The sequence below is a fragment of the Prenolepis imparis genome, unplaced genomic scaffold (assembly GCF_030444845.1).
Source record: "Prenolepis imparis isolate NDT839.2.m4 unplaced genomic scaffold, iyPreImpa1.0 SCAF_66, whole genome shotgun sequence".
NCBI classification, from domain to species: domain Eukaryota; kingdom Metazoa; phylum Arthropoda; class Insecta; order Hymenoptera; family Formicidae; genus Prenolepis; species Prenolepis imparis.
Genome location: NW_028141224.1, coordinates 136,019 through 162,479, shown reverse-complemented (window position 1 = coordinate 162,479; position 26,461 = coordinate 136,019). Strand labels below are relative to the sequence as shown.

The window sequence follows — 26,461 nt, the reverse complement described above, 5'->3', positions numbered from 1 at the left end:
CTACAAAAGTTGTCGTTGAATATCTAGTTCTTCTTTTTTCAACGCTAGTTTTTCTTCTTGAATATTTACCATTTTAACAGATATCGATTTTGAATTCGTATTTGAATCTGAAAAATATTAAATGTCAAATAATCTTAGAAGTATGTTAAAAATTAAATCAATTTAATCATATTATTATAGTGTCACAAATCGTATACCATTCATATTATTTAAAGGCATATTGCTTGTACGTAATTTTTTATGTAATGGTTCATTTTCAGTTTCTAAATTTTGCACTTCTTCTGAATTATTTTCAGAATATATTTCTTGAGAATTTGAATTTTCTTTATCTAAATTTATTCCTCCTTGCGGAATATTTTCTAACCCTGCTGCTTCCGGGGTTAAAAAATCCAATAATTCTTCTTCTAATGTCGAAAAAGATATTTTTATGGGAGGTCCTCCACCTGTTCCTTGATGATGAGCTCTTCCTTTAGTTTCCTTTTTAAGCACATACATTTTCCAGTCCTTCCACGTCTACAAATATAAAAATATTAAATTGTTATTTTGTAATATCAACATTTTATTAAAATTCACATGTGCTTGTAAATGTCATAATATAATAATATTTACAAGCACATTTTGTTTAAGTTAGTCATGTATATACAAAGATAAATCGATATATAATTATCTATATTTCTATGGCTTTCTATGGCTTTTTGAAAAAAATATTTTTCATTGATCGCTTATCTACGCTAAACATATAAACATTATTACAATTATAAACATTAATTATAATACCTTTAACCATTCCGAACTGGATTTAATGGGACCTTTATTGGCTGTGTTTATAACATTTGCCATATCCTCTAATAATTCTTTCTGAAATTGTATATCTATTTAATATTTAATACATTTTGCATGATTAAAAAAGATTATTAGATTAAATAATATTTACCATTTCTTGTTTACTTTCACCTTTCCGTCGCAATCTTCCTCTTGCCACATCAGGATGCAACTTTATCCACTCAAGTAATAATTTTTTTGATTATGTGTTGTATTCATTCTAAAAAAAATAGATATATTGTATTGATAATCATATATCGTTAGAAATATAAATTAACCTCAAATATGTAACTTTATAATAATCATATAAAAAGGGACTATTTATTTATTAAAGAAATTATTATTACATAAAACAAATTATTTGTACAAAAAATTATAGCAATCTTACTTTATTTATACATACTTACTTTATTTATTGCACCTGTAAAACTTTATTTATTGCATCTGTAAAACTTTTTCCTTCTTTTTTTGTAGTTGATTGCGTTGTTCATTGACAAAGTAAAGGTTTATCCATATCTCTCGCCTATTAAAGTTTTATTTCCAACTATCTTAACGAAACGAAACAAATATAACTAGATGAATATTATTACTCGAATTTTTTTACTACACAATGCGCATGCTTAACGTTACATTATTTTTCACATTTTAACCAAGTCGTTTGATGGTTAAAAATTACGTGAGAAAGTTTACATTTGCTCGTAAAAAGAACATACTTCAACGAATCTAACAAGAATATATTACAAAGTGAAAGTTCACGTGAAAATTACAACAAATTCATAGAAAAAAAAACTTATGATAACAATAATTAAACTTACGGTACTTAATGCGTATTTTAATACTGGATTGCTTACGAGTTAATAAGTTATATTATATTAATCATACAAAATACTATACATATTTTCTTTTCTTATGAACTTTTCACGTGAAATTTTTCACGTGAAGTTATTATAGTGAATTTAATTTCTTCTCATCTCTTAAACATTATATATAATTAAACATTATATTATATATTTTTTTCTGTATCTTAAAATTTTATGTTTTAAAGTATTGTAACCTATTTTCAATTTTATGTGAAAAGTCAAAGTTCAAAGTTTTAGTAATAAATAATAGTAAGTAGTTTTAGTAATAAATGCTTTTATATAGGCATAACATTTTATAAATACTAAAACTTTTATAAATATCACTTTTATTAAAATTTTTTTGTTAAAATATAAAAAGAAACATGCAAGAAATACACATTTAATTTCATAAAAAAGCAGATATTCTAACTTTAATAAAACAAAATATATTTGAAAATGTTTTATATTCTGTGTAATTAATGTTATTAAATATGTTTGTCTATAGGAGGAAAAATTTTGTTTGTTAGAAGACACGAAAAATATCGTACGAGTATCATATCCTGCATAAGTATTATTTCTGTGAGGATCACAAGAGTGAGTTTGTAAAAATTCTATTTTCTTAATAATATTTTGATACAAAATTTTAATTATTCATACATTTATATGTCAATTCATTGAAATGTTTTAATAATATGCAAGTGTTTAATAATTATAAAGATATTGTTTGAGTCAAATAAAATATTATAAAATGATGAAGTTTTCATATAAAGATACATATATATATATATATATATATATATATATATATATAAAATCCGGTGGGTGCTGGGAGTCCTTTCTGGGACAGTCCGCACCAGATTGACAAAAATATTTTTATTAATCCGGTGGGTGCTGGGAGTCCTCTCCGGGATAGTCCGCACCAGATTGACAAAACTATTTTTATTAATCCAGTGGGTGCTGGGAGTCCTCTCCGGAACAGTCCGCACCAGATTGACAAAAATATTTTTATTAATCTGGTGGGTGCTGAAAGTCCTCTTTGGGATAGTCCGCACCAGATTGACAAAAATATTTTTATTAATCCGGTGGGTGCTGGGAGTCCTCTTCGGGATAGTCCGAATCAGATTGACAAAAATATTTTTATTAATCCGGTGGGTGCTGGGAGTCCTCTCCGGGATAGTCCGCACCAGATTGACAAAAATATTTTTATTAATCCGGTGGGTGCTGGGAGTCCTCTTCGGGACAGTCCGCACCAGCTTGACAAAAATATTTTGATTAATCCGGTGGGTGCTGGGAGTCCTCTCCGGGATAGTCCGCACCAGATTGACAAAAATATTTTTATTAATCCGGTGGGTGCTGGGAGTCCTCTCCGGGACAGTTTTGAATAAGCTTTCACTAATAATGATTTATGCTAAATAATAAGACACAATATGTTACATTAAATATAATATTTAAACTATATAATACTTAACCTAAGTAAATCAAACTAAATTTAATTTGTAGTGGAAGTGGTTTACCAATATTATGGTTATTGCTTATTTTCTTTGTTTCGACAATTTTCACTTCACTGTCTACTATAAAACTATGATATATAGTGAGATAATTATATGATGTATAGTTTTATAGTAAGATAACTACACACTTAAAGTTTTATAAGTATTGAAATATTTCTGAATTTTTCCGTTTTAAAAACAAACAAATTATTTTATGTTGTATATTTCACAATATTATATTATATTATTATATATACAGATTGTAGAGTAGACATTGCCCCAGAAGTGCATGTATATTAATTATTTGCTTATTAAGTTTAATTCAAATTTTATAATTTCTATACTTGAGGTACGTTTTTATTTTCTAAGATTTGGTATTCTTTTATTGATTTATGTTACAAATGATGATGTTTTATTAATGTTTTCGAAGTATAGATTTTTCCAGTTTTTTAATGCGTTATTTACTTGCTTAAAAATATGATTGTTAAGTTGAAGCGTAATTGTTAAGTTGATAACGTTGAAATGTATGTAAATGTACACTGCATTTTTGGGGCAATATATATGTGTGTGTGTGTGTGTGTAACTTTTTGCGTGAATGCGTAACTGCGGAATTAATAAGAAAAGGAGAGAGAGAGAAAGAGAGAAAGGAAATCATATAAGCCATATTTTTTAAATTTAAGAATTGTATGTCTAAATACCTAAGAAACTGAACCTAAGATAGATAGATATGAAGTATATTATATATACAAAGTGGAGTACAGAAATACAAAAGTCTGGATACAGTCGAATGTCTCGTAAACAATACATTTAAGAAAAAAATGTTTCAAAAATTGTAAAGTTTAAAAATATGTAATTACAGATCTTATCGCTTTGACTTTGGGTAACATTGCCAAGGTCATCGGGATAAGATTATCTTGAATTTTTTAAATGAAATCATCTTTTTTAAAAAATGGTTTATTTAAATATGGTGATTTTATTTAAAAATTCAATTCATGATTTTGTACGTCTTGATTTTGACAACTCTACTCAAGGTTAAAGTGATAAGATCTGCAAATAGATATTCTTGTAACGAAGTTACTAACCGGCTAAAATATATAGATTAATAATAGACCGCTTGTTTGCTTTTTCTATCTCTCTCTATCGCTCTCAACATGCTATCTCGCTCGTACATGCATGCCGTCTCGCTAGCACACATGCTATCTCGCTCGTACGCATGCCGTCTCGCTCGCACGCATGCCGTCTCGCTCGCACACATGCTATCTCACTCGTACGCATGCCGTCTCGCTCGCACGCATGCCGTCTCGCTCGCACACATGCTATCTCGCTCGTACGCATGCCGTCTCGCTCGCACGCATGCCGTCTCGCTCGCACGCACGGCCGTTCCCCCACGCACCCGACCACGAGAGTGGGGCAGCCGGGTATATAAGGGCGACCGACCAGCAGATAGACACTAGATCCTATCCTGCAGTCCTGCCTATCGCACGCTCCAGCATAAGACCGAGTTGAGGTGACTCAACCCCGCCGAGTCATCGGCTTCCTGACCTCCTGTAGGACCAAGGTGTTTCTTGGTCCCGCCGAGTCATCGGCTTCCTGACGATACCGTTAGGGCAGAGGAGTTCCTCAGCCCTCCGGACGATCCGGCCCACGACCGAGGTAGACGCGTTCCCCGCCTCGTCTGCGCTGGGCTCCACGAGCCACCATTGTAAATACGCGTGTCGCGACCGTTCTCTCACACACACGCACATCCACACAGACACGCATACACGCTGTGAATAACACATTACACACCTAGGCTTTGCATGTATTTTTCTAAATCAATAAAAGTTAGTTGTTACGCAAAAACAGGTTAATAAGTTTGAGTCTCCCCTTCTCTCGAACCCTGACACCGACGAGCCGATCCGTGCGCTCAGGAAAGGTGACCGCGTTACAAAAAAATGTTTCAAAAATTGTAAAGTTTAAAAATATGTATTTACAGATCTTATCACTTTGACTTTGGGTAACATTGCCAAGGTCATCAGGATAAGATTATCTTGAATTTTTTAAATGAAATCATCTTTTTTAAAAAATGGTTTATTTAAATATGGTGATTTTATTTAAAAAATTCAATTCATGATTTTGTACGTCTTGATTTTGACAACTCTACTCAAGGTTAAAGTGATAAGATCTGCAAATAGATATTCTTAAACCCTACAATTTTTATTTGAAATTTTTTCTCTGTTTAAGAGATATTCTTTAAGAGATATTCAATTGTATCCAGATTTTTGGCCCTGTATAATATTCTGCTTATAATTATTATTATATGTTTTTAACATATGTTTTTAAACGTTTGTAAAAGTTTATAAATTCTGCAATTTTACGATATTAGTGTGCGCGTATTGTGTTCCAAATAACTAAACAGATTAATCTTAATCCCTCTGCGTTTAACTTTAACTTCTAATAAGTTCTTTTTATAATAATTCTAAATTCTTTTTGTTCAATTAATTTCTATTTCTTTTTGTATTAATTCTGCTTATTAATGAAGCAGGAAAGTGAAAACGTATGCATTACATTGAAAGAAATAAAAACTATTGTTTTTCAAAAGATATTTAAAATTTAATTTTAATAAACCTTATTACCAATGCCTATCCTTTAAGGAATATACATAGAACATTGTATGGATATCCATACAGAAATCTAATAAATATCCATTATACATACAGTAGATATCTATATAAATATTAATTGAATATTAATGTAGATGTCCAATGGACCGACATATTCTGTGAATATTTATGAAACATTTAATGGATATTCACATACAAATCTAATAAATATCCACTATACATCCAATGGATATCTACAGAAATATTTACTGGATATTATATAAATATCTACTAGATATTTATATAGATATCTTATACATATTTATGCGAACTCTAATGAATATCTAATATACATATAATAGAGATTGATATAGATGTCCAATGGATATTGATTTACATATTCTGTGAATATTTACGGGACATGGAATGAATATCCACACAAAAATCTAATGAATATCCAGTATACATACAATAAATATCTACAGAAATATTCACTGAATATTGTATGGATATCTAATGGATATTTATGTAGATATCTTATGGATATCTATGAGATCTCGAATGGCGGACATTTGGATATCTAAAGTACATCTAATAGCTGTTTCCTATATATTCGTGGATATCCATAATGCCCATTGTGGATATCCATTAGATATCTAATAGATATTATTTTCTGTGTAGGATGCATCGGAAGTCAGACTATTATTAATACGTTGGTTTAAAATCTCTACTTGTCTGGGTAAAGCACTAAGGTGAGAGATTTGTTCAACTAAAGTAGTTAATATTGAGTCATGCTGGTCGTCTGATTTTTTGGTTTCAATTTCTCGTAATAATGCTTTAAATTCGTCTGTCTTTTCCTGCAGTAATTTATGTTGCTCTTTGAGTGATTTTTCTTTTTCCGTTAACGTTTCTTTTTTCGTTAACGTTTCGACTAAAAATTTCAAGTTCGGATCGTGATACACTTTCCTCAGCCTCGGAAGGAGGATTAGAACTTTGCGATCGTGTATTCGGCATGGCGCACTTACCTTAGAGAGAAATAAGAGACTGAAAGAAAATATATTAATAAGATTAATTACAGTGTTCGGTCGCTTAATCGGGACCGAATAGATGTCGAATTTTATAGATTTTGCGACGGGGATCTGTACGTTCAATTGTTTTGTAATCAGGATATTTGTATTCAAATTCTATTGGCGTTGGTTTATAATTGATATTCTTATTTTCGTTAGATAGTGGTTCGGGGTCATTTGTATTATTAGTTAAATTGTATATTTTTGTAAATAAAGAGGAAGGGGATTTTGGAAAGAGGAGATTGTTTCTTTGATCTGGAAATTAATCCTTTTAATTCGAACTCGACGCCCGCCTTTCCTGGGCATGAAGAAAAATAAAATGTATTTGAAATTTTAACTTATTTCTCAACTGTTGCCACACTCCTCGTCAGCGACAGTTGGTGTTGTTGCCACACTTCGTCGGCGACAACTAAGTCAAATCTCAAATCAAGATAATCATTTAGGAAAGGAATTGAATATAATTGAAAATTCAATCGTAATCGTCTGTTGCCACCCTCTTCGTCAGCGACAGCGATAATTGTTGCCACACTTGTCAGCGACAATTTGATCAAATTTCAAGTTACACTCGTTATTCACTTTCAATCTAAAATTTTAGAATTTTAACGCGAAAGAGGATTAATTCCTGAGACCTTTACACAGGAGGATCTTTATCAGTCCTTTAGGCAATCCCACCGCTGCCACCAAAGTTTTGAGTTGTCACGTCTGGGTGATCTTCCTTCTCTCTCTATGCCTAGGCTAGTGAGAAAACGGGCGCTCTCTATTTTTGTGAGGCAACCTGCTTACACCGGCTATACCTCTGGGACGCCGAGAGCTAGGACCGAAGTTACGGATCTAGGGAATGTTGTAGGTCACAGGAGTGGGGGTATTAGTTACTAGTTGGGAGTATCGAATCTCTTAGCGATATCTTCGATGTCGTTTAAAATAGTTATAACTTGATCGAAAGTTATTTTACCATTCAAATATTCATAGATCAAATTGACTATTAATTGGTAAATCGTATTGCAAATTAAGCCTTGAAGTTGTTTATTCATCTGGATAATAATAATTCAGGGGCTAATTAATAAAATGAATTTGATATTTATTTAATCGTCTGTGAATTCGACGCTTATTTGAGCACCAAGGATATGAAGATTATCTAAGCAGACTATGATCGATATCAATAGTTCCTTCTAAAACGTCAGTTAGTAACCCGATAATTATATTTATAATTGAATTTGCATCATCGTTTGTTAATCCTTGGACGTCTAATTCAGTAGATCTGGGTAGCATTTGAATTAATTGGTAGAGGCAATGATGAGAATAATATATTTAATGCACATATGATTAAGTGTACATATATCAATAATTTAGATAATTGTCATACTCATCTATATATTTCTAAAGAATTCTCGGGGAGTTGAGCTTTTAGTTGAGAGATTAAATCGTTAGGTTGAGATTCTTCTTGATGGTTATCTGCAGTGTAATCTTCTTTTAAATAGCGTATGTTCTGACACCATTCAGAGAATAATATTAATTCTAGAGAGTATGAATCTAAGCCTGACGGTAAGTTTATTACAGGCGTTATTTCGTGTTCGTTAGTTAAGCTTCTTGGGGTATTAGTTTGAGAAGATGAGGTCTTTAAGCGACGCAATGTATCGGGAGAAAATGGTACTATTTCACACGATTTGACATGCGGCTTATTTTTATGTGCCTTACGCTTAAACCAGCGTAAGGTCGATGCAGCGCGTGTTTCGCGAGTTTTCAAGCCGGCTCGATGATTTCTTTTTATCCGACGTGCTTTTCTGTTTCTCGGGTTGCTCATCTACAAGGGGTCATATGGTCAGAATGAAGGGTTTATAATGAGTTAGATAAGAATTATCGTGAGATAACATGAAGGGGAACTAGAAAGAGTGAGATATCAATATCCGATACGTCTATTCATTTGGTTTTAAATATGAATTCAAAAGGAAGGTATGGGGGTACGGAGAATGTCTTCGGGCAAGTACGATGGATGCCTCGTCGACGATGGAGATACGCAGGGTGTTGATGGGAGCTTTGTCATCGGGCAAGTACGATGGATGCCTCGACAACGACGGGAAGTTGGGGAAATGGTAGAGAGTCGTGTGGACCTACGAAAGGTACGTCCAACGGCTAGAGGTAAAATGCGGGTTGGATGACGTCCGAGTGATACCAGGAGTATTGTTTCTACGTTAATGTTGCTAAATTCTGATATTGATACCTTGAATAATTATGGAAAGATAGTTGGATTCTGATTTGATAAATATTGACTGACAACGGGAAACTGTTAGCTGCATGCAATGCTTAACAGTGGATTTCGTTTATTTGTTTTAAGAGAAGGTAATGATTGAAAGAGAATTGTCAGTCTACAACTTAGAATTAGAATTGGCGTGAAGCGGCGTGTTAAATAGTCTGGGTAATTATAAGTACTTACCTTGTGATAGACTGTGAACTTCAGACAGTGGATCGTTATACGCTCGTTCGCCTTCTTCCCTTCTCTAGGACCTCGGTCGCGGGATGTTTGGCAAAATCAACGTATTCGAGTTTTGATGCACAAGAGTTCTATTTAATTTTTACTTTATAATTCTATGCGCGACTAACAAATCGGGTATGTCAACACAGTTGACGGCAAACGCGTGACTTTATACAGAGTATCGTAAGGCTACAGAAATGATGTGCTGTAGAGCTACGGTGGGTTCTCGATAATGAGATGCCGTATAGTTACGGTAAGATGCCGATGATGATATGCCGTAATGAAGTTAAGAATTAAAGGTTTATATACCCATCAAATCGAGAAAAATCTGAGTGTCGTGTGCAGTTCCCTTTTGGTGGGGATTTCTAAGAAAGACGTTTTCTTGGAATATGTCACAATAAATTGTACTAAAAGGTCACGATGCGATGACCCGCAAGAGCGAGCGCTCTAGGTGTCAACTATCAATTTACGAGTTTTAGATAATCTGGACCGGATATCGAAGTTCGGTGGTGCGCTTGAGATGAGGAGCGACGATTCCAAGAAGCGTCTGATTTATTATTCTTTTGCGGTTTGAACGCTAGCATCCGATAACACGAGGGAGATAACGGACGGAAGCGGCTTGTCACCTACGATCGGCACTTAATTATTTGCTGATTTGTGAGCTAATTTTAGAGGGGTCTGCGCATAGATACATGTTAAAGTTTCTTACAGTTCGCCAAATATTCATTTGTACGTTTATGGAATCATTTCTTATATAATTAATTTATTTTATTTAATTAGAATTCTTAATAAAACTTTAATTTAATACAATAGGATAAGATAAAGTTATTTCTAAATTATAGAATTATGATTCCATAACGTAATATCGAGAATCTCTTGTTCTCGTTTGACTTAATTCTATAATAAAATATTCTCTTTAATTATACCTACATGGGCCTTATTTATAAGTCTCTTCATTTAATAATTTACTGAATAAATCTTAATGATCTTGGGTTTGTTATCGAAATCATTTAATGACTGAAATAAGGCTTCGTAAATATAATTGCGGATGGAATCTTAAAATATTAAGTGTTTGAACACTTTTAGTAATTTTTGCCGCGCGGCAAGCGTTTCCGCGTCCTATGTGCAGAAGCCTTACGACTCGGCGTGTTGCGCGTCCCGAAACTGGCAACAGTGCGTACATCTCTTCAATTGTTACTGGAGCTTTCTGTTCTGCATCTCACGTGGTGACATAATATACAAAAATGTCTAAGGAAAAATAAAGGAGCGAAAATGCGTGCAACTCAAAACAGCAAAATGTAAGTAAATTTTAATTAATTTTAGAGAGAGAGAGAGAGAGAGAGAGAGAGAGAGAGAGAGAGAGAGAGAGAGAAGAGTAGCAGATAGAAAGAGAGAGAATGAGGTTAAGGGCCACTTCGACTAACTCCGATTAACTTTAATCGACGATTAATCTTTGTCTCTTTTTAAGAACGTATCTAAAAAGAGACAAAGATATCAAGAGACACGGTAGTGTCTCGCGCCTAGTTTGAGCGAAGCCGACCCCTCAGAAGCGAGGCACCGTGTATCTTTACGCGAATCGGACAGTTTGAGATATCATAGTCGGATATTACTCATATAACGGCTGAAGCTATCGAGTTCTTACTACGTTTAATCGATAGATTGAGGTCGAATTATATAATGAAAGTGTCTTTATTTTTGCTCTACATGCTTTGTAAGCGGAAATATCATAATGCAAAGTCTAAATATGAAAAATTTCTTGTAAGAAACGTCCACGTCGTCATCGTCGTTCACGCATACATAGTATATAGTATCTATACGTGTAACACACGTATACAACACATGCATACACGTATATCACACGTAAACAACACATGCAATAGATGCATGTAGTGGTAATCTTGTACAGTTCTCACGTTTGACACAGGCGGCGTTAGTGGCGCTCCGCGATATTAGCAGCGTGCGGGGTTATGTATAGATATAAATATATATATATATATATAATATATATAACGTGTATGTGATATGTGACATGTGACATAGGTTAAGTGTGCGGTTAGCTCGTTTTTATTTATTATAAGAGAATCTAGCCAGAGGGTCATAATCGATAGAAGAAGATGAGATTTATAAGAATCAAGTAATTATTTTATTTTATATTTCTTATAACAATATTAACAATTATATTCTTATGAAAAAATAATAGGATGGTTACGTAACAAGAAAATAGTTATTATTATATTATTATGAAAAAAATATAGTATATCACATATAAGTAGTATTGCATATCACATGTATGTAGTATATTGCATATCACATGTATCGTTACCATTTTATTTTACTATTTCTTTCATAATAATAACTACTTTCATGCTACGCTACCATCCTACTATTTCTTTTATAAGTACATAATTATTGATGTAAAATAAGGAAGCGAATAAAAGCTAATAATAATAAATAATGTAAAGATAATCATAGCACTATTATGAATGCTATGAGCTATCAAAAATACATCTTTACGTAATTTATTATTATTAGCTTTTATTATTCGCTTCCTTATTTTATATCAATAATTATATACTTATGAAAGAAATAGTAGGATGGTAGCGTAGCATGAAAGTAGTTATTATTATGAAAGAAATAGTAAAATGGTAACGTAACAAGAAAGTAGTTGCAAATATCATTATATAAATATGTATTCAAGAAAAAAATAGAAGGATCTACATTTTGCAATGTATACTACATACATGTGATATGCAATACTACTTATATGTGATGTTCTATATTTCATTCACAATAATAACTACTTTCTTGTTACGCTGCCATCCTATGCTACTATTTCTTTCATAAGTATATAATTGTTAATATAAAATAAAGAAACAGTATATTTTGCATATATGTCCGTATTCTAATGATTTAAATATGTTTTACATTACAGATACAGAATGAGGACATTGTAATCAGTAGGGATACTATGCCGGTTCTAACCCATGGGGCTCCGAGGGGGGCGCGGGGCGGGGGGGTTCTCCGGGGCGAGGGGGTATGACGTCACGCGGGGCGGGGGCGCTTATCGCTGTGCGGGAGACGCTTATCGCGTATTGTTTTTCATAAACAAAACAGCGTATTGTATTACTTTGAATTATCTAACATGTTTTATTATAAACAAAACACCGCAAAGTGAGCGCCGACATTCGGCCACCCTCGCGATACCTCCCCCGCCCCACCCCCATAAGGCGACGCGCTTTGGCGGTACTTCCGCCCTCCCCCTCCCCTGCCCATATATGACGTTTCTTCCTCATTGTTTAGGAAGAATTCTTTTGCGATAATTTTGCCGACATTCGCCCGCCCTCGCGGTACCTCCCCCTCCCCTTCCCCTCCTCCATCTGAAGGGATCTTGGGAGGTCGCGCTTATCGCAATGAACACGTCGGGACGTGTTTTTTTTTCGCGGTAAAAGACCGTGTTGCATTACGCGCCGATATTCGGCAGCCTTTGCGGAACCTTTCCCCTCCCCCTAAGCGGAATTCTTTCTCATTGTTTAGGGAGCGCCGATGTCCGGCCGCTTGAATTTTTATAAACAAAAATGAGCGCCGATGTCCGGCCGCTCTGTGTCAAAAGCGATAACGTGATGAAGGGAGATCACCTTTCTGATATGTAATTAAACAATCCGTTAATCATGAAGAGGGGAAGAAATGATTAGACGAAATATAATAAGGACTGCTGCCACTTCAAACCATAGTACGTAATTTGCAAGCGCACAGATACGTCGGTCGAAAAAAGAATAGCGGGTGCAAGTGCTCTATAGAACGTGATTTTAAAAAGTGTGGAAAAATTGTGCAGTAATGTGTAAAAAATGGAAAATAATAATTTCGAAGCGATATTAGACGAGTCGTCTGACGAAGATCACGCGCTGTCGGATGACAGTAATTATATTAGTGATCGCAGTGAGGACCTTACGGATATTCACGACAAGGTAGTAGACAATTCACAAATCCTTGCGCTAAACGGACGTACAAAAGTTTGCACCATATACTTTTATTATTCGACGGGTACTGATCTAGCTCTATGTACTACATGTATGATCTCTATTCAAGACTTCGGGCACATGTATGCTGTTCGGAAGCATGTGATTCAATTACACGACGCAGTGGAGAGTCGATGGTGCTGCAATTGTAAAAATCCATTGTATATAATAATTCCATGCGATATGTGCCCTATTTGCACACAATAAACTTTGGGAGATTATGCTGGGACACTTAAAGTGAAAGGTCAATTACGGAGCAATAGGGGAAACAAATACAAACAAATAATCGCACCGTTGATGTCAATTGAAAAGAAAAAATCTGCAAAGGGTGTATTCATGCCTCAAGCGATGACGCTAACCGACAATAAAATTGATTACGTGCACTGGGACGACCCCAACGAGCTAGTGGATCGGGTACGATTGCTCGATGCTTCGCGCCGAGCTGGCCACAACGCTCACGACAATGAGATCCTGTCGATCATCGAGGAACTTCGCGAAGCAGGCATTATTATAAATTAAACGGGGTCTCGGCAAAACTAATCAGTCGATCGGCGTCATTCGCATCGAAAAATGTCTATCAACAAATTTGGATTATTCGAACGGAGAAATGATGCAACTGGCACAAGCGATCATTGGGATAGATTGGTGAGAAGTTATGTGCGCGGAAACGCTCTGTGTCGTGTCGCTACAGACTATGATGCAAGATCGCGCAAGATTCGTCGTGTAGCGCAACCTGAAGCTGACACTGATGCTGTCAACAAACTGTATGTGGAATCCTGCGTTAAAAGATTGATGAATCAACAGAAAGAATCAGATGAGAAGCTGACTTCGTTCGAGAAGGACGTGCGAGCAGTACAGACTGCGATAAACGAACTTCAACGTACAGCTAATGCTAACTAAAAAACGACCTGAATGAGCAGCAGTGAACGGGTTAGGAGCGGCTATCGAACGGTAATCAAACATCTACGAAGGGTTATCGAACGGCTACGAACAATTATCGAACGGCTACGAAGGATTATCGAACTGCTATCTAACTACAATGAGTGGTAGTGGTAGTGAACGGCCTAGCAACAGCTGCGAACGAGGGTACGAACAACTCAAGCAGGGCTGCGAACGAGGCTACGAACAAGTCATTAAAGGCTACATACAAGGCTACTATCAACTCAGGAACGGCTGCGAACGGGTCAGGAACGGTTGCGAACGGGTCAGGAACGGCTACGAACGGGTTAGAAACGACTGTGAACAAGGCTGCGAACGATTTTCGAATGGGTCAAGAACGGAAGTAAACAACGCAAGAACGGCTATGAACGGCTCAAGAACGGGTCAAGAACGGCTACGAACGGCTCAAGAACGGGTCAAGAACGGCTACGAACGGCTCAAGAACGGGTCAAGAACGGCTACGAACGGCTCAAGAACGGGTCAAGAACGACTACGAACGGCTCAAGAACGGGTCAAGAACGGCTACGAACGGCTCAAGAACGGCTACGAACGGCTCAGGAACGGGTCAGTAACGGAAATGAGCGATAAAACAAGCAGCAGTAAACGACGATCGGGAAAAACCGACGAAGCGATGAAACAACATAGTTTGGAGAGACGACAGTTGGTGAACGAACTGCACGCGCCGGCGAGAAAAAATTTTCCCCGAAGACATGTCATAGTGGGAGGATATAATGATCTGTGGCAAGCCGACATCGTCGAGATGCGTCCGTACTCTCGTTTCAACAAAGGTTATCACTACATACTCACCATCATCGATGTGTTGAGCAAGTACGCGTGGGCCGTACCACTCAAGAGTAAAGGTGGAAGCGAGACGGCTCACGCTATCGCCGAAATAATTCGAGATAGCAAGAGATGCCCGAAAAACATGCAAACTGATATGGGGAAGGAATTTTACAACGCTGACGTGCAACGGCTTATACGAAAACATAACATCAATCATTATTCTACATATTCGGTAATGAAGGCATCGGTCGTCGAGCGATTCAATCGTACGCTGAAGAACGACATGTGGAAGATGTTTACGCTGAATGGAACTTACAAGTGGATCGACGCGTTGCCGCGACTCGTATCGGATTATAACGCGCGCAAGCACCGAACAATCGGCATGCGACCCGCCGACGTCACCTCCGCGATCGCTGATAAACTTTTAAAAACGGTATATAGTAACATAAAGATTGCCGCTCCGGCGAAATTCAAAGTAGGTGACTCGGTACGCGTTAGCAAGTACAAGAAACTTTTCGAGAAGGGTTACACGCCAAATTGGACGACGGAGGTTTTTAAGATTGTTAAAGTGCAGCGTACTAATCCCGTAAGCTATCTACTCGAGGACTATCGCAAAACATCTGTCGCTGGAGCGTTTTACGAGTATGAGTTGCATCGCGCGAATTATCCGGACATGTATCTTGTGGAGAAAGTACTGCGCAGGAGAGGTGACGAGGTTTACGTGAAATGGCTGGGATTTGACAATTCACACAATTCTTGGATACATAAGGACAATGTGATTTAATTCATATAGACTATTTATTTTAAGAAAAATATAATGTGTACAACGTATAAAATATATAAAATATTCATGAAATATATGAAATACAAAATCTTTATTAATACATCCTTTCCTTTAATCGGTACAATATATTACACATATGTTACATAACAATATATCATACACACACACACACATTATACTACATTATATTTTATAAGGGTATCTGGTAATGTCCCCATGGTAATGTGTCGGTCGAATCAGGTATAATATACCGCTTATCGTCGTACGGACTTAGAGCAATTTTTGTCTCGCGGATGGTATACACTTCATGCAATTTCGATCTAATACATGACTGCTGACGTGTCATTTCAATCTCTTCATTCAGGCATCGCGTATAATCGTTATACTACGCGCTACGACATTACTTTTGACACCTTTTGCTTTTTTAGTGTCTTTTTTGCCGTCCACCCTCACCGCGTACATTTTTGCTCTAAGCCCGACGAATTCGGACATTATCGCGCCGTTATTCTCATCTTTCATCAAGCCTGGCACCTTTTTGTTTGCATGCGCTATACCGTACGCGTTGTCAATTGGATAATCGCTCGTATCGAATCTAGCGATATCGCGTTTCATGTTCTCGTACACATCGTCGCACTCGATGTGATATATTAAACTGTCGGTGTCGGTGTACATTATCCGACATCTTTCACGATAGAGCGGTGACATGTACTCATAGTGAAATTCGTACAGACACACTTTCGATATATCGAGTATACACATACCAACATAGATTGGTTTGTTAAATTTTACTTCTAGTTTACGTAATTCAACGGCGATTAAATTTTCCGAAAAGACGCTCCTGCTATGGAAATTTGGTTTCGCGATCATCGCTTCCGCACCGTATCGTCCGTCCCACTTTGTCAATAATTTTACATCTACATGATTTCGAACGTTTTCTATAGTTTTGCCGAATACCGCGTTGTTCATCAATTTGTACAAATTTTTTTCAAAATCATTTTTCGCTTGTGTTCTAAATTTTGTATTGAGTTCGATGTAATCGCGGAGCCATGCGGATTGAGTAAATTGTAATACGCGATGTATCTTTATGATACGAAGACCGTGACGTGTACACTGCTGCAGGTTGCGATAATGTATGACGTAACGCTTCTTGTCATATAGCGTCGCGAGGAGCTTATCTTCCCGCTTGCCGGGCGGCTTGTCGCGCGTCGGACAGAACGGTAGGTCAATGTGTGTGTTGTGTTTATTTTGTGGGTACTCTAGATCAACCTCGAGAATATAACCTGTGAGCGAATCCGGAGCGATCGCGTTAACGTCAAAGTTTGAAATGTCTTCGACCCATCGAAAATCGGCATAAGGCAATGGTTGACACATTGCCCATCCATACAAATTATTTACATCGAAGTACATAAGGTACGACGATGGTTTCGATGAATCATATGACTGCATGTACTTGTTATTAGCATGCGCATATCTGTTGGAGCATTGACTTAGACCACCGTGTATACCCCGTTCAATAAACATAACCATGTCGATATCGGTAAGCAATTCAAACGTAATATTTGTATGTTTTAGCATCGCGTCCCATGTATACCCGGGAAGAGTATAATAATACGCAGGATCGAGTCCGTAACTCGCGATGCAAGTGTCGCGGAAATTTTCAAAAATATCTGCTAATAACAAGACATCAGTTTTTAAGTACAAATCGCTATATTCGCCTAGAGTTCGAAGGGAGAATCGATTCCAGACGTTCTCAGCGTGCGCGTAATCGCTCTCGGATACAGTGTCACCGGTTAAAGAACTGTAAAACGATTCGCGCGGCGGTAAACGCGTGTCCTGCAGCTTGTCCACGCAGTCAATGTACTCGTACGGAAAGACACCTTTTCGCGTCAATAATTCGAAATTGTGAGCGGATAATGCGGAAAAATTAAAACGTAAAATTTTTAACTTATTCTTATTGTGAAAAGATGCTAATTTGTCAAGACTAGCACTGAGAAATTTGTATGAATCGATGAATCGTAATTTTATGCAAGCTTTCCGATCTTTGTCGTCGTCGTCGGTACTATTGACAGTCTTTGTAAATGAAATGTATTTTTCTTTTGTTATTGGAAGCACATCTACACGTCCTTCGTATGCGGTAGCTATTTTTTTTATGATAAAATGTGCGTCATAACCGGATAGATTGTGGAAAACTACAGGAATGACATAAGAGTCTTTGTAATTTAGATTACAGTTTGAGTGTGCGGGACCCCTGTATCGCCCGGTTAAATGACAATGATCGCGTACTCGATTATCGTCCGGCGCAAACGGTTTTTCACAAATGTGACATTGCGTGGCGCTATGAAATTTTTCACACTCGTCTGATGTTAAATTTATCATGGGGACATTATCAGACAAAATACCCTTTATGCGATGCGCTAATTCCTCGAGTTTGTTGGCGAACCACGCGACACAATCGGCACCGCGATAAGATCTGTATGCGGATAATGTTTCATTGTACGAGCATTGCACATAGTATCCAACGCTAAATACCTCGTGATGTTGACAGTATGACACGTGTTCCGATGTCTTCCTCAGCACACACTCCAAGTCGGCGTACACTACAAACGGAAGCCGCTCCTTTCTGTTATAGTTGTCGAAGCCGAGCCACTTATCTTTATCGCTTGGTAACCGGATAGCGCAGTCATTCATTTCTCCACAGTCCACAATGTGAGCCTCCAACTTTTCGCTCAAATTAAAGGAGTGCAAGCATCTGTGAAAAAAATTACAATTTTATTTACAATTTTATTTACAATTTTATTTACAATTTTATTTACAATTATATAATTTGCAATAAATATACATACCGATTGCAGATATATTTCTTGTGGTCATGTTTGCTCAGTTGCGAGCTTACGAGGCGAGACAGATTTTTGATATACACGAAATGTCCAACGTTGTCGTCCTCCTTCTCCACGTACAGCAAATTCACATGTTTTTCTTTTTTCTGATCGGCGAGTCGTATCGGAAGAATTGATAATTCCTTTTTCCTCTCGATACCGTACACGTTGATTGAGATATTGTTTATATGTTCAAACTTTTTTATTTGATTCAACGTTATCGGAAACTCAATGTTTTGTAAATTTAACACCGTCGTATAGTGCGGATATGAAGATGTTCTCTCAGTATATTTTTCAGCGGGGTACAGAGCGGCCACCACTGACCACGCGAAACACGCATTGTCCATTGATAGCACATTAATTACCGCTCTCTTCGTCATAATTTCTCGCGGTAATTTAATATGGCATCCCACGCGCATAGGATTGCACTTGTTGACGTTGACCGTAAGATTGAGGATTCGTGACAATGCCCATCCGCTATCACGTTCCTGAAACTCTTCGTGAGACGTCAATGTGGTTTCGATGACGTGCCGTTCATACCACTCGCGTAAATCGGACGTGCGAAAAAGTTCATAATTTCTCGTGTTAATACTTTTGTTAGCGCGCTTATCACCTGTCACAAACTCACCGTTGAACACAGTATTTACTTTTACACAGTTGTGTATTTTTATAACGTCTTGCACTTGCTCGAGTACTACACTACTAGCATCTTCCAAAAATTGTCGCGGTTCGATATAGTCTGCGTTAATTACCGCACCGGTCAGTATACGATTTTCAAACGCGGTATCGATCTCTCGCCAAACGAGTCTTCCTGCGTTATTGTCGCCACTGTAATTACCACCACTGGATATAAACTGTCTCTGCAATCGAGTTTTTGCACCCTCGAGTCGCGCGATTCTAGCAACCAAAGATTGTCTATATCCAATGGAGAGTCGCGGACGCTTGACACGACTGTTTTCTTCGAGCAGTTTGATAAATTCCTCGCAGCGCAGCGCCCATTCAAAATACTCGCCCAAGGTGGCGATTTGATGGGACGCTCCAACAGGTCGCGTTCAGTCTGCTCGATGTTTTCCATTTTTCCACACTTTTTAAAATCACGTTCTATAGAGCACTTGCACCCGCTATTCTTTTTTCGACCGACGTATCTGTGCGCTTGCAAATTACGTACTATGGTTTGAAGTGGCAGCAGTCCTTATTATATTTCGTCTAATCATTTCTTCCCCTCTTCATGATTAACGGATTGTTTAATTACATATCAGAAAGGTGATCTCCCTTCATCACGTTATCGCTTTTGACACAGAGCGGCCGGACATCGGCGCTCATTTTTGTTTATAAAAATTTAAGCGGCCGGACATCGGCGCTCCCTAAACAATGAGAAAGAATTCCGCTTAGGGGGAGGGGAAAGGTTCCGCAAAGGCTGCCGAATATCGGCGCGTAATGCAACACGGTCTTTTACCGCGAAAAAAAAACACGTCCCGACGTGTTCATTGCGATAAGCGCGACCTCCCAAGATCCCTTCAGATGGAGGAGGGGAAGGGGAGGGGGAGGTACCGCGAGGGCGGGCGAATGTCGGCAAAATTATCGCAAAAGAATTCTTCCTAAACAATGAGGAAGAAACGTCATATATGGGCAGGGGAGGGGGAGGGCGGAAGTACCGCCAAAGCGCGTCGCCTTATGGGGGAGGGGCGGGGGAGGTATCGCGAGGGTGGCCGAATGTCGGCGCTCACTTTGCGGTGTTTTGTTTATAATAAAACATGTTAGATAATTCAAAGTAATACAATACGCTGTTTTGTTTATGAAAAACAATACGCGATAAGCGTCTCCCGCACAGCGATAAGCGCCCCCGCCCCGCGTGACGTCATCCCCCTCGCCTACAAGATCCCCCCCGCCCCGCGGGTACGTCATACCCCCTCGCCCCGGAGAACCCCCCCCCCGCCCCCCTCGGAGCCCCATGGGTTAGAACCGGCAGTATCCCTACTGTAATTTTTTGAAATAGTACTAGAGTTGCTCAAAAAGTAATGCCCTACATTATTTTTTCAGAATATTTATTCAACAATTTATACACAATATACATGGTAATCTCAATCAACTTCTATTGCTTTATGCCAGTACAATACATTATATGTATTTACTTGCCTTTACTGTACCAACTTTTGTCCTTTCCACGTAACCATGTTTTCACATTTGAATCACGCCCTCTTCATCTTCCAAACCGTATTTCGCGAAGTGCATTTAATTAAGTGGTTTAAAAAGTTAAATATTGGAAGCAATCGCTAAACATATAATTTAAAGATCTCTGCGAAACAAGATTGGGAAGATGATGAGGGGATGATTAAAGCTGTGATGACATGATTACGTAGAAAAAACAAGAGTTGATACAGTAAAGGCATACATATACTTGTATCGTGCTGGTATAAGGTTATAGAAGTTGATTGAGATTATATTAAAAAATAATATATATTTAAAAAGAAGAAATATCCATGTATGTTTAAAAACATTTCAAACCTGTTTAATAAATAGTTTCTGAAAAAAATGGCATTTTTTTAGCAACCCTAGTAAATCTAAATCATATACAAAAATGAATGATATCCCTATAAAAACTTACCTTTAAAAAAAGGTAAAAAAAGGCGCCTAGTATGGGCACGCCAGTAGTGAAAAATTACCCATTGCAAACCCATGTGTAGAATCGTATGAAAAATCAGTCATTGCAAACCCATGTAGAATTGTAATATAAAAAATTACCTATTGCAAACCCATGTAGAGTCATATGAAAAATTATCCATTGCAAACTCATGTAGATCGTACTACAAAAGTAATAATATAAAAAAAATTGCGCGCCAAGTGAAAGTAGAAACTTTTGTACTAGTGGAAAATTTAAGTTGCAAACCTATAGAGTCGTATAATGAACCAGTGAAAAATTTAAGTTGCAAACCCATGTAGAATAGTATAAAAATTAAAAAATTATTAAAATTAATACAAATAAAAAAAAATTAAAAAATTTTAATTAAAAAAACTAGGCACTGCTAAATTAAACAATATGCTAAAATTAATTTTGAAATTTAGCAATGCCTAGTTTTTTAAATTAAACTTTTTTAATTTTTTTTTATTTGTATTAATTTTAATAATTTTTTAATTTTTATACTTTTCTACATGGGTTTGCAACTTAAATTTTTCACTGGTTCATTATACGACTCTATAGGTTTGCAACTTAAATTTTCCACTAGTACAAAAGTTTCTACTTTCACTTGGCGCGCAATTTTTTTTTATATTATTACTTTTGTAGTACGATCTACATGGGTTTGCAATGGATAATTTTTCATATGATTCTACATGGGTTTGCAATAGGTAATTTTTTATATTACAATTCTACATGGGTTTGCAATGACTGATTTTTCATACGATTCTACACATGGGTTTGCAATGGGTAATTTTTCATTACTGGCGTGCCCATACTAGGCGCCTTTTTTTACCTTTTTTTTTAAGGTAAGTTTTTATAGGGTAATTTAATCGTCGATTAAAGTTAATCGGAGTTGGTCGAAGTGGCCCTAAGAGAGAGAAAGAGAGAGAGAGAGAGAGAGAGAGAGAGAGAGAGAGAGAGATCGGGATACTAATGTTTTTTTTTTAGACTGATAGTAGTGATGAGCAACTTAATGTTGCATTGGAAAATGTGATGTTAAAGGCGGAAATGCAGGACTTGCAGCGGCAACTGGCTGCTGCTTTGGCCAGACAACCATCACAGCCTGCAGTGATGGCTGACAAGGTTAATAATAATAAGCAACAGCAATCACAGCCTGTAATAGTGGCTGTGGACAATCTACAGCATCAACACACAGTACCAAAAGATGATGTTACTACTACATTGCAACGTAAGTATGAATGAATAAATAATAAATAATATATCTAAATATATAAATATATACATATATATATATATACTTTTTTTACAGTGAAATCACAGCCTGCAATAGTGGCTGTGGATAATCCATAGCTTCAACACACAGTATCAAAAGATGATGTTACTACTACATTGCAACGTAAGTATGAATGAATAAATAATAAATAATATATCTAAATATATATATATACATATATATTGCGACGACTTTTTCTTCCGACTCGACTAAGAGTCGGAAGAACGGATCTTGGCCGTCATCAAAACACAGGGGTTTTTAATGTTTCACGCGGCGGGAACTAAGATCGTGGTCGTTCCGCGCGTACCGCAGCAGAACGCCAGCCGTGATATTCGCGAGAGACTAGTTTTGGGCGTCAGACGCGGTCTTTCACGCGTCAAACCACAAATCGCGAAACAAACGCAAAATTTTGGCCGGGAATCCCGCTACGGGCTGACTAGCTCGCCTAATGGCAAAGGGGCAGGGTGTGGTTGCCGAAATTACTCTAGCGAAATTATGAGGGACACAGAAATGACGACACAGACGTTTAATTTGACAGTACTAAAGAAAAGCAGTACGCGATTTAGTTAAGCAAAACTAAATGATGAAGTTTATTACAAACAAAAAAAATAGAATTAAATATTGGCGAAAAATAGGACTTCCGTTTCCGGTTTGTTAAGCGTGACACGTGTGTATGTGGAAGAGGCGATTAAAGGTGAAAGAGGAGCGATCTAGAGGAGTGGAAGAAGAGAGGTGTGTGTGGGTGAGAGTGGAGGTGAGAGAGTGTATGAGAGAGTGATGGTGGAGTGGGAGAGGGTAGGTGAAGGGGTGAAAAAGATAATAAGAGGTTGGGACAGCTGAGAGAGAGAGAGCACGGAGCATAGAATGGTAGCGCGAGGCGGAGCGACAGCAGCGCCAACAGTGACAGGCACGGAGCAAAGAAAATAGATAGAAGGGAAAATAAAGTCATAGAATAAAAAGTCAGAGAAGGGAAATAAGTAGTAGAGAGATAGGTAGGATGGATATAGGAGGGATAAAGCAGCCAAAGGAAAGGAAAGGTAGTGCAGGAGATATAACAGAATATCTGAAGAAAAAGAGGGATAGAGCTGAGAGTGGGAACGGGGAGGAGAGTGTTTTCAGATCTAGCAAAATAGTATGGTGATCGCCGCAGAGGGAGGAGGGAAAGGGGGAGGAATGGGAGAGGAAATTGAGAGAGGAAGTGAGAAAAGACATAGCGACAGGGATAAAAATTTTAGGAGAAGAGATAAGGGAGGATATAAAAGGAATAAAAGATAATATAACAAGACAGGGGGAAGGAATGTTAGGGGAAATGAAAAAGATAAGGGAAGAGTTTAGAGAGAGGGAGAAAAAATGGGAGGAAGAGAGAAGGGAGATGAGAGAAACAATCAAAAACTTGGAAAGAAAATTAGAAAAGTTGATGAAGGAGGGTGAAGAGAGGGAAATAGAAGGGGGGGAAGAACGAAATGGGAAAGGGGAGAGAAGGTGGGGCAGAATCAAGAATAAGGATAATAGAGAGGAAGATAGAATGGAAGGAAAGAGAGGATAGAAAGAAAAATATAGTAATTAGGAGAGTGGAAATGGAAAGGGGGGGGTAAGAAGGGGGGTAGAAAAGGTAATAGAAAAATTAGGAGTAGACATAAAAATAGAGAATATTAGGAAGGTAGGGATAACAAGGGAGGGAGAGAGGGGAATGGCGGTAGTGACATTGAGGAGCATTGAGCAGAAAAGACAAGTGATGGAGAATAAGAAAAAGCTGAGAGGGAGAGAGGAAAGGATAGAAGAGGATTTAACATGGGAGGAAAGAAAGATTAGATGGAAGTTAAGAGAGATGGCTAGGAGAGAGGAAGGGGAGGGCAGGAGAGTACGGATAGGCTTGGGGGGACTACAAATAGACGGTAAATGGTGGAAATGGAGCGAGGGAGAGGAAGTTTTGAAGAATGAGGAAGGAGAAGTGAAGAATTTAGGGATGAGAAGGGATAAACAGGGGGATTAAAGGAGAAGGAAGTGGAGAAGGAGATAACAATAGGGAGAGGAAAGGAGGGAGGGAGAAACAGAGGAGAAGAAGGAGAGGTGAGGGAGGGGGAAAGAAAGGAAAAGAGAATGGGATATTATAGTCCTTATGGAAACATGGGTGGAGGAGAAAGGATGGAAGAAAGTTAAAAGTTGGTTACCGAAGGGTTTTAAGTGGGGAATACAATACGCGAGTAGGAAGAACAAAAAAGGGAGAGCAATGGGGGGATGATAATGGGGATAAAAAGGAAGGGGGAAATAGAAGTGGGAGAAATCGAAATAAGAGAAGAGGAGATGATGACGGCAAAGTGGAAAGTGGGAAAGGAGGAATGGAGAATAGTGGGGGTATATGTTAATGAAGATTTAGAGAAAAAGATAGAGGGATTAAAGAAATGGTTGGAAAAAAGAGAGGAGGAAGGTAAGAGAATAATAATAGGAGATTTTAATGCGAGGACTGGAGAATTGGGGGGAAAGGTAAATATGGGGGAGGAAGAAGGAACGATGAAGACTAGGAATTCTAAAGACAAGAAAAGCAATAGGGAAGGGAGGAGGTTAGTGGAGGTGCTAGAAGAAACGGGATGGAGCATTTTAAACGGGAATGTAAAGGGAGATGAAGATGGAGAATACACGTTGTGACGTGACAGTTTCGTTCGGGTAACTTGTCCGTCACAAGGGTCGCCAGACCCGCCCGGGGGTGATTTTGGGACCTCTGCTCTCTCTAAAATAAGAAAGAGAGAGAGCGATTCGAGCGCGGAATCGGACGCGATTCCGCCGCTGTGCGTTTCGATTGCGTGCTGCCGTAGCTGTTAAGATTTCTGGCGATTGCTGCAGCAGCTATTAGCGAAATTAGCGAAGGTCGAGGGAGAAGCGACGACATCTCATCCGGAGGAAAAGCGGCATAAGGGGAAGAAACAGGACGAGGGGAGGCCACGCCTTACGGAACACGCTAGGTGAGATCGCTATTAAACTATCATGACCTTAAATACTTTTCGGGACAGTAGTTGCCACGTAAAATTGATATCCATCTCCTCTTCCCTAGGGATCGAGAGCTGAGGAAAAGGGGAAGGCCACTCCGCGCGAGAAGTGCGCAGGAGCCCCGTCACGGAGTTACGGCAAGGAACCCGATGGCATGCCCGGCGCCCGGACCCGGATGCGATCCACGATCGATTAAGGACTCGCGGCGGACGACATCCGGTGTCCAAGGCGACCGGAATCGGGCCCCCCGTAAGCTGCCGCAAGATTTTCCCGCCCGTATCCTACGGGAATGGAGGAACGACCCCGGAAAAGAAAAGAGCGCGGAAGCGAAGGGCCGCCGCAACGACCGCGGGGATCCTCCGGGCCGCCTCACGGCCCTGATTACGGGAGCGCCCCGAGCGGCCTAGTTCGGCGATACGGCGCCAGCGTGTCTCCGGCGAGACTTCCGCTCGTCACTGTCGGGCGAGACTCGTGAGTGAGCAGAGGTCCTGTCGAAACGAAGGAAACGTCCAAACGAGATAAAAGCGAGAGTGACGTCGCAAGGGACAAAAGCTGGTGAGACGTCGTCGCCATCCCCGACCCATACAGAAGGTAGATTGTTCGAGCGAGTCGCACCGAGGAAATAGAGCCTATTCGAAGTAGTTGCCGAAATGGTTGCCGAAATGGCGGCTGACGCCACGTCATAGAATCTCGGGGTACCTTTTGTGACGGCCACCGGAGTGACGACTCGTTCGAACCCCCTTGTTCCGCGAAAATCTCTCTCTTTTCGGCTAGCCCACAGTCCGAGCTCTGAGGTTGGAAAATTTGTACGGTTCATATTGTGTATCGCGATTACATGTTTCCCGTTAGCTGTCGTATATAATTCGTAAGATCGGTGAGCTCGTAAATTCGTATTTT

At 38.4% G+C, this 26,461-nt stretch overlaps 1 protein-coding gene across 1 annotated transcript; it reads right to left on the bottom strand.

Annotated features, from left to right (window-relative positions):
* On the bottom strand, positions 1 to 20,842 carry LOC145947331 (uncharacterized). The gene is made up of 4 exons (XM_083057135.1): positions 20,816 to 20,842; positions 18,636 to 19,528; positions 18,192 to 18,262; positions 1 to 107 (listed from the first exon to the last, which is right to left on the bottom strand). Exons 1-4 carry the CDS (start codon positions 20,840 to 20,842, stop codon positions 1 to 3), a joined length of 1,098 nt encoding a protein of 365 aa, XP_082913261.1.
* Positions 20,843 to 26,461: the final 5,619 nt, after the last annotated feature.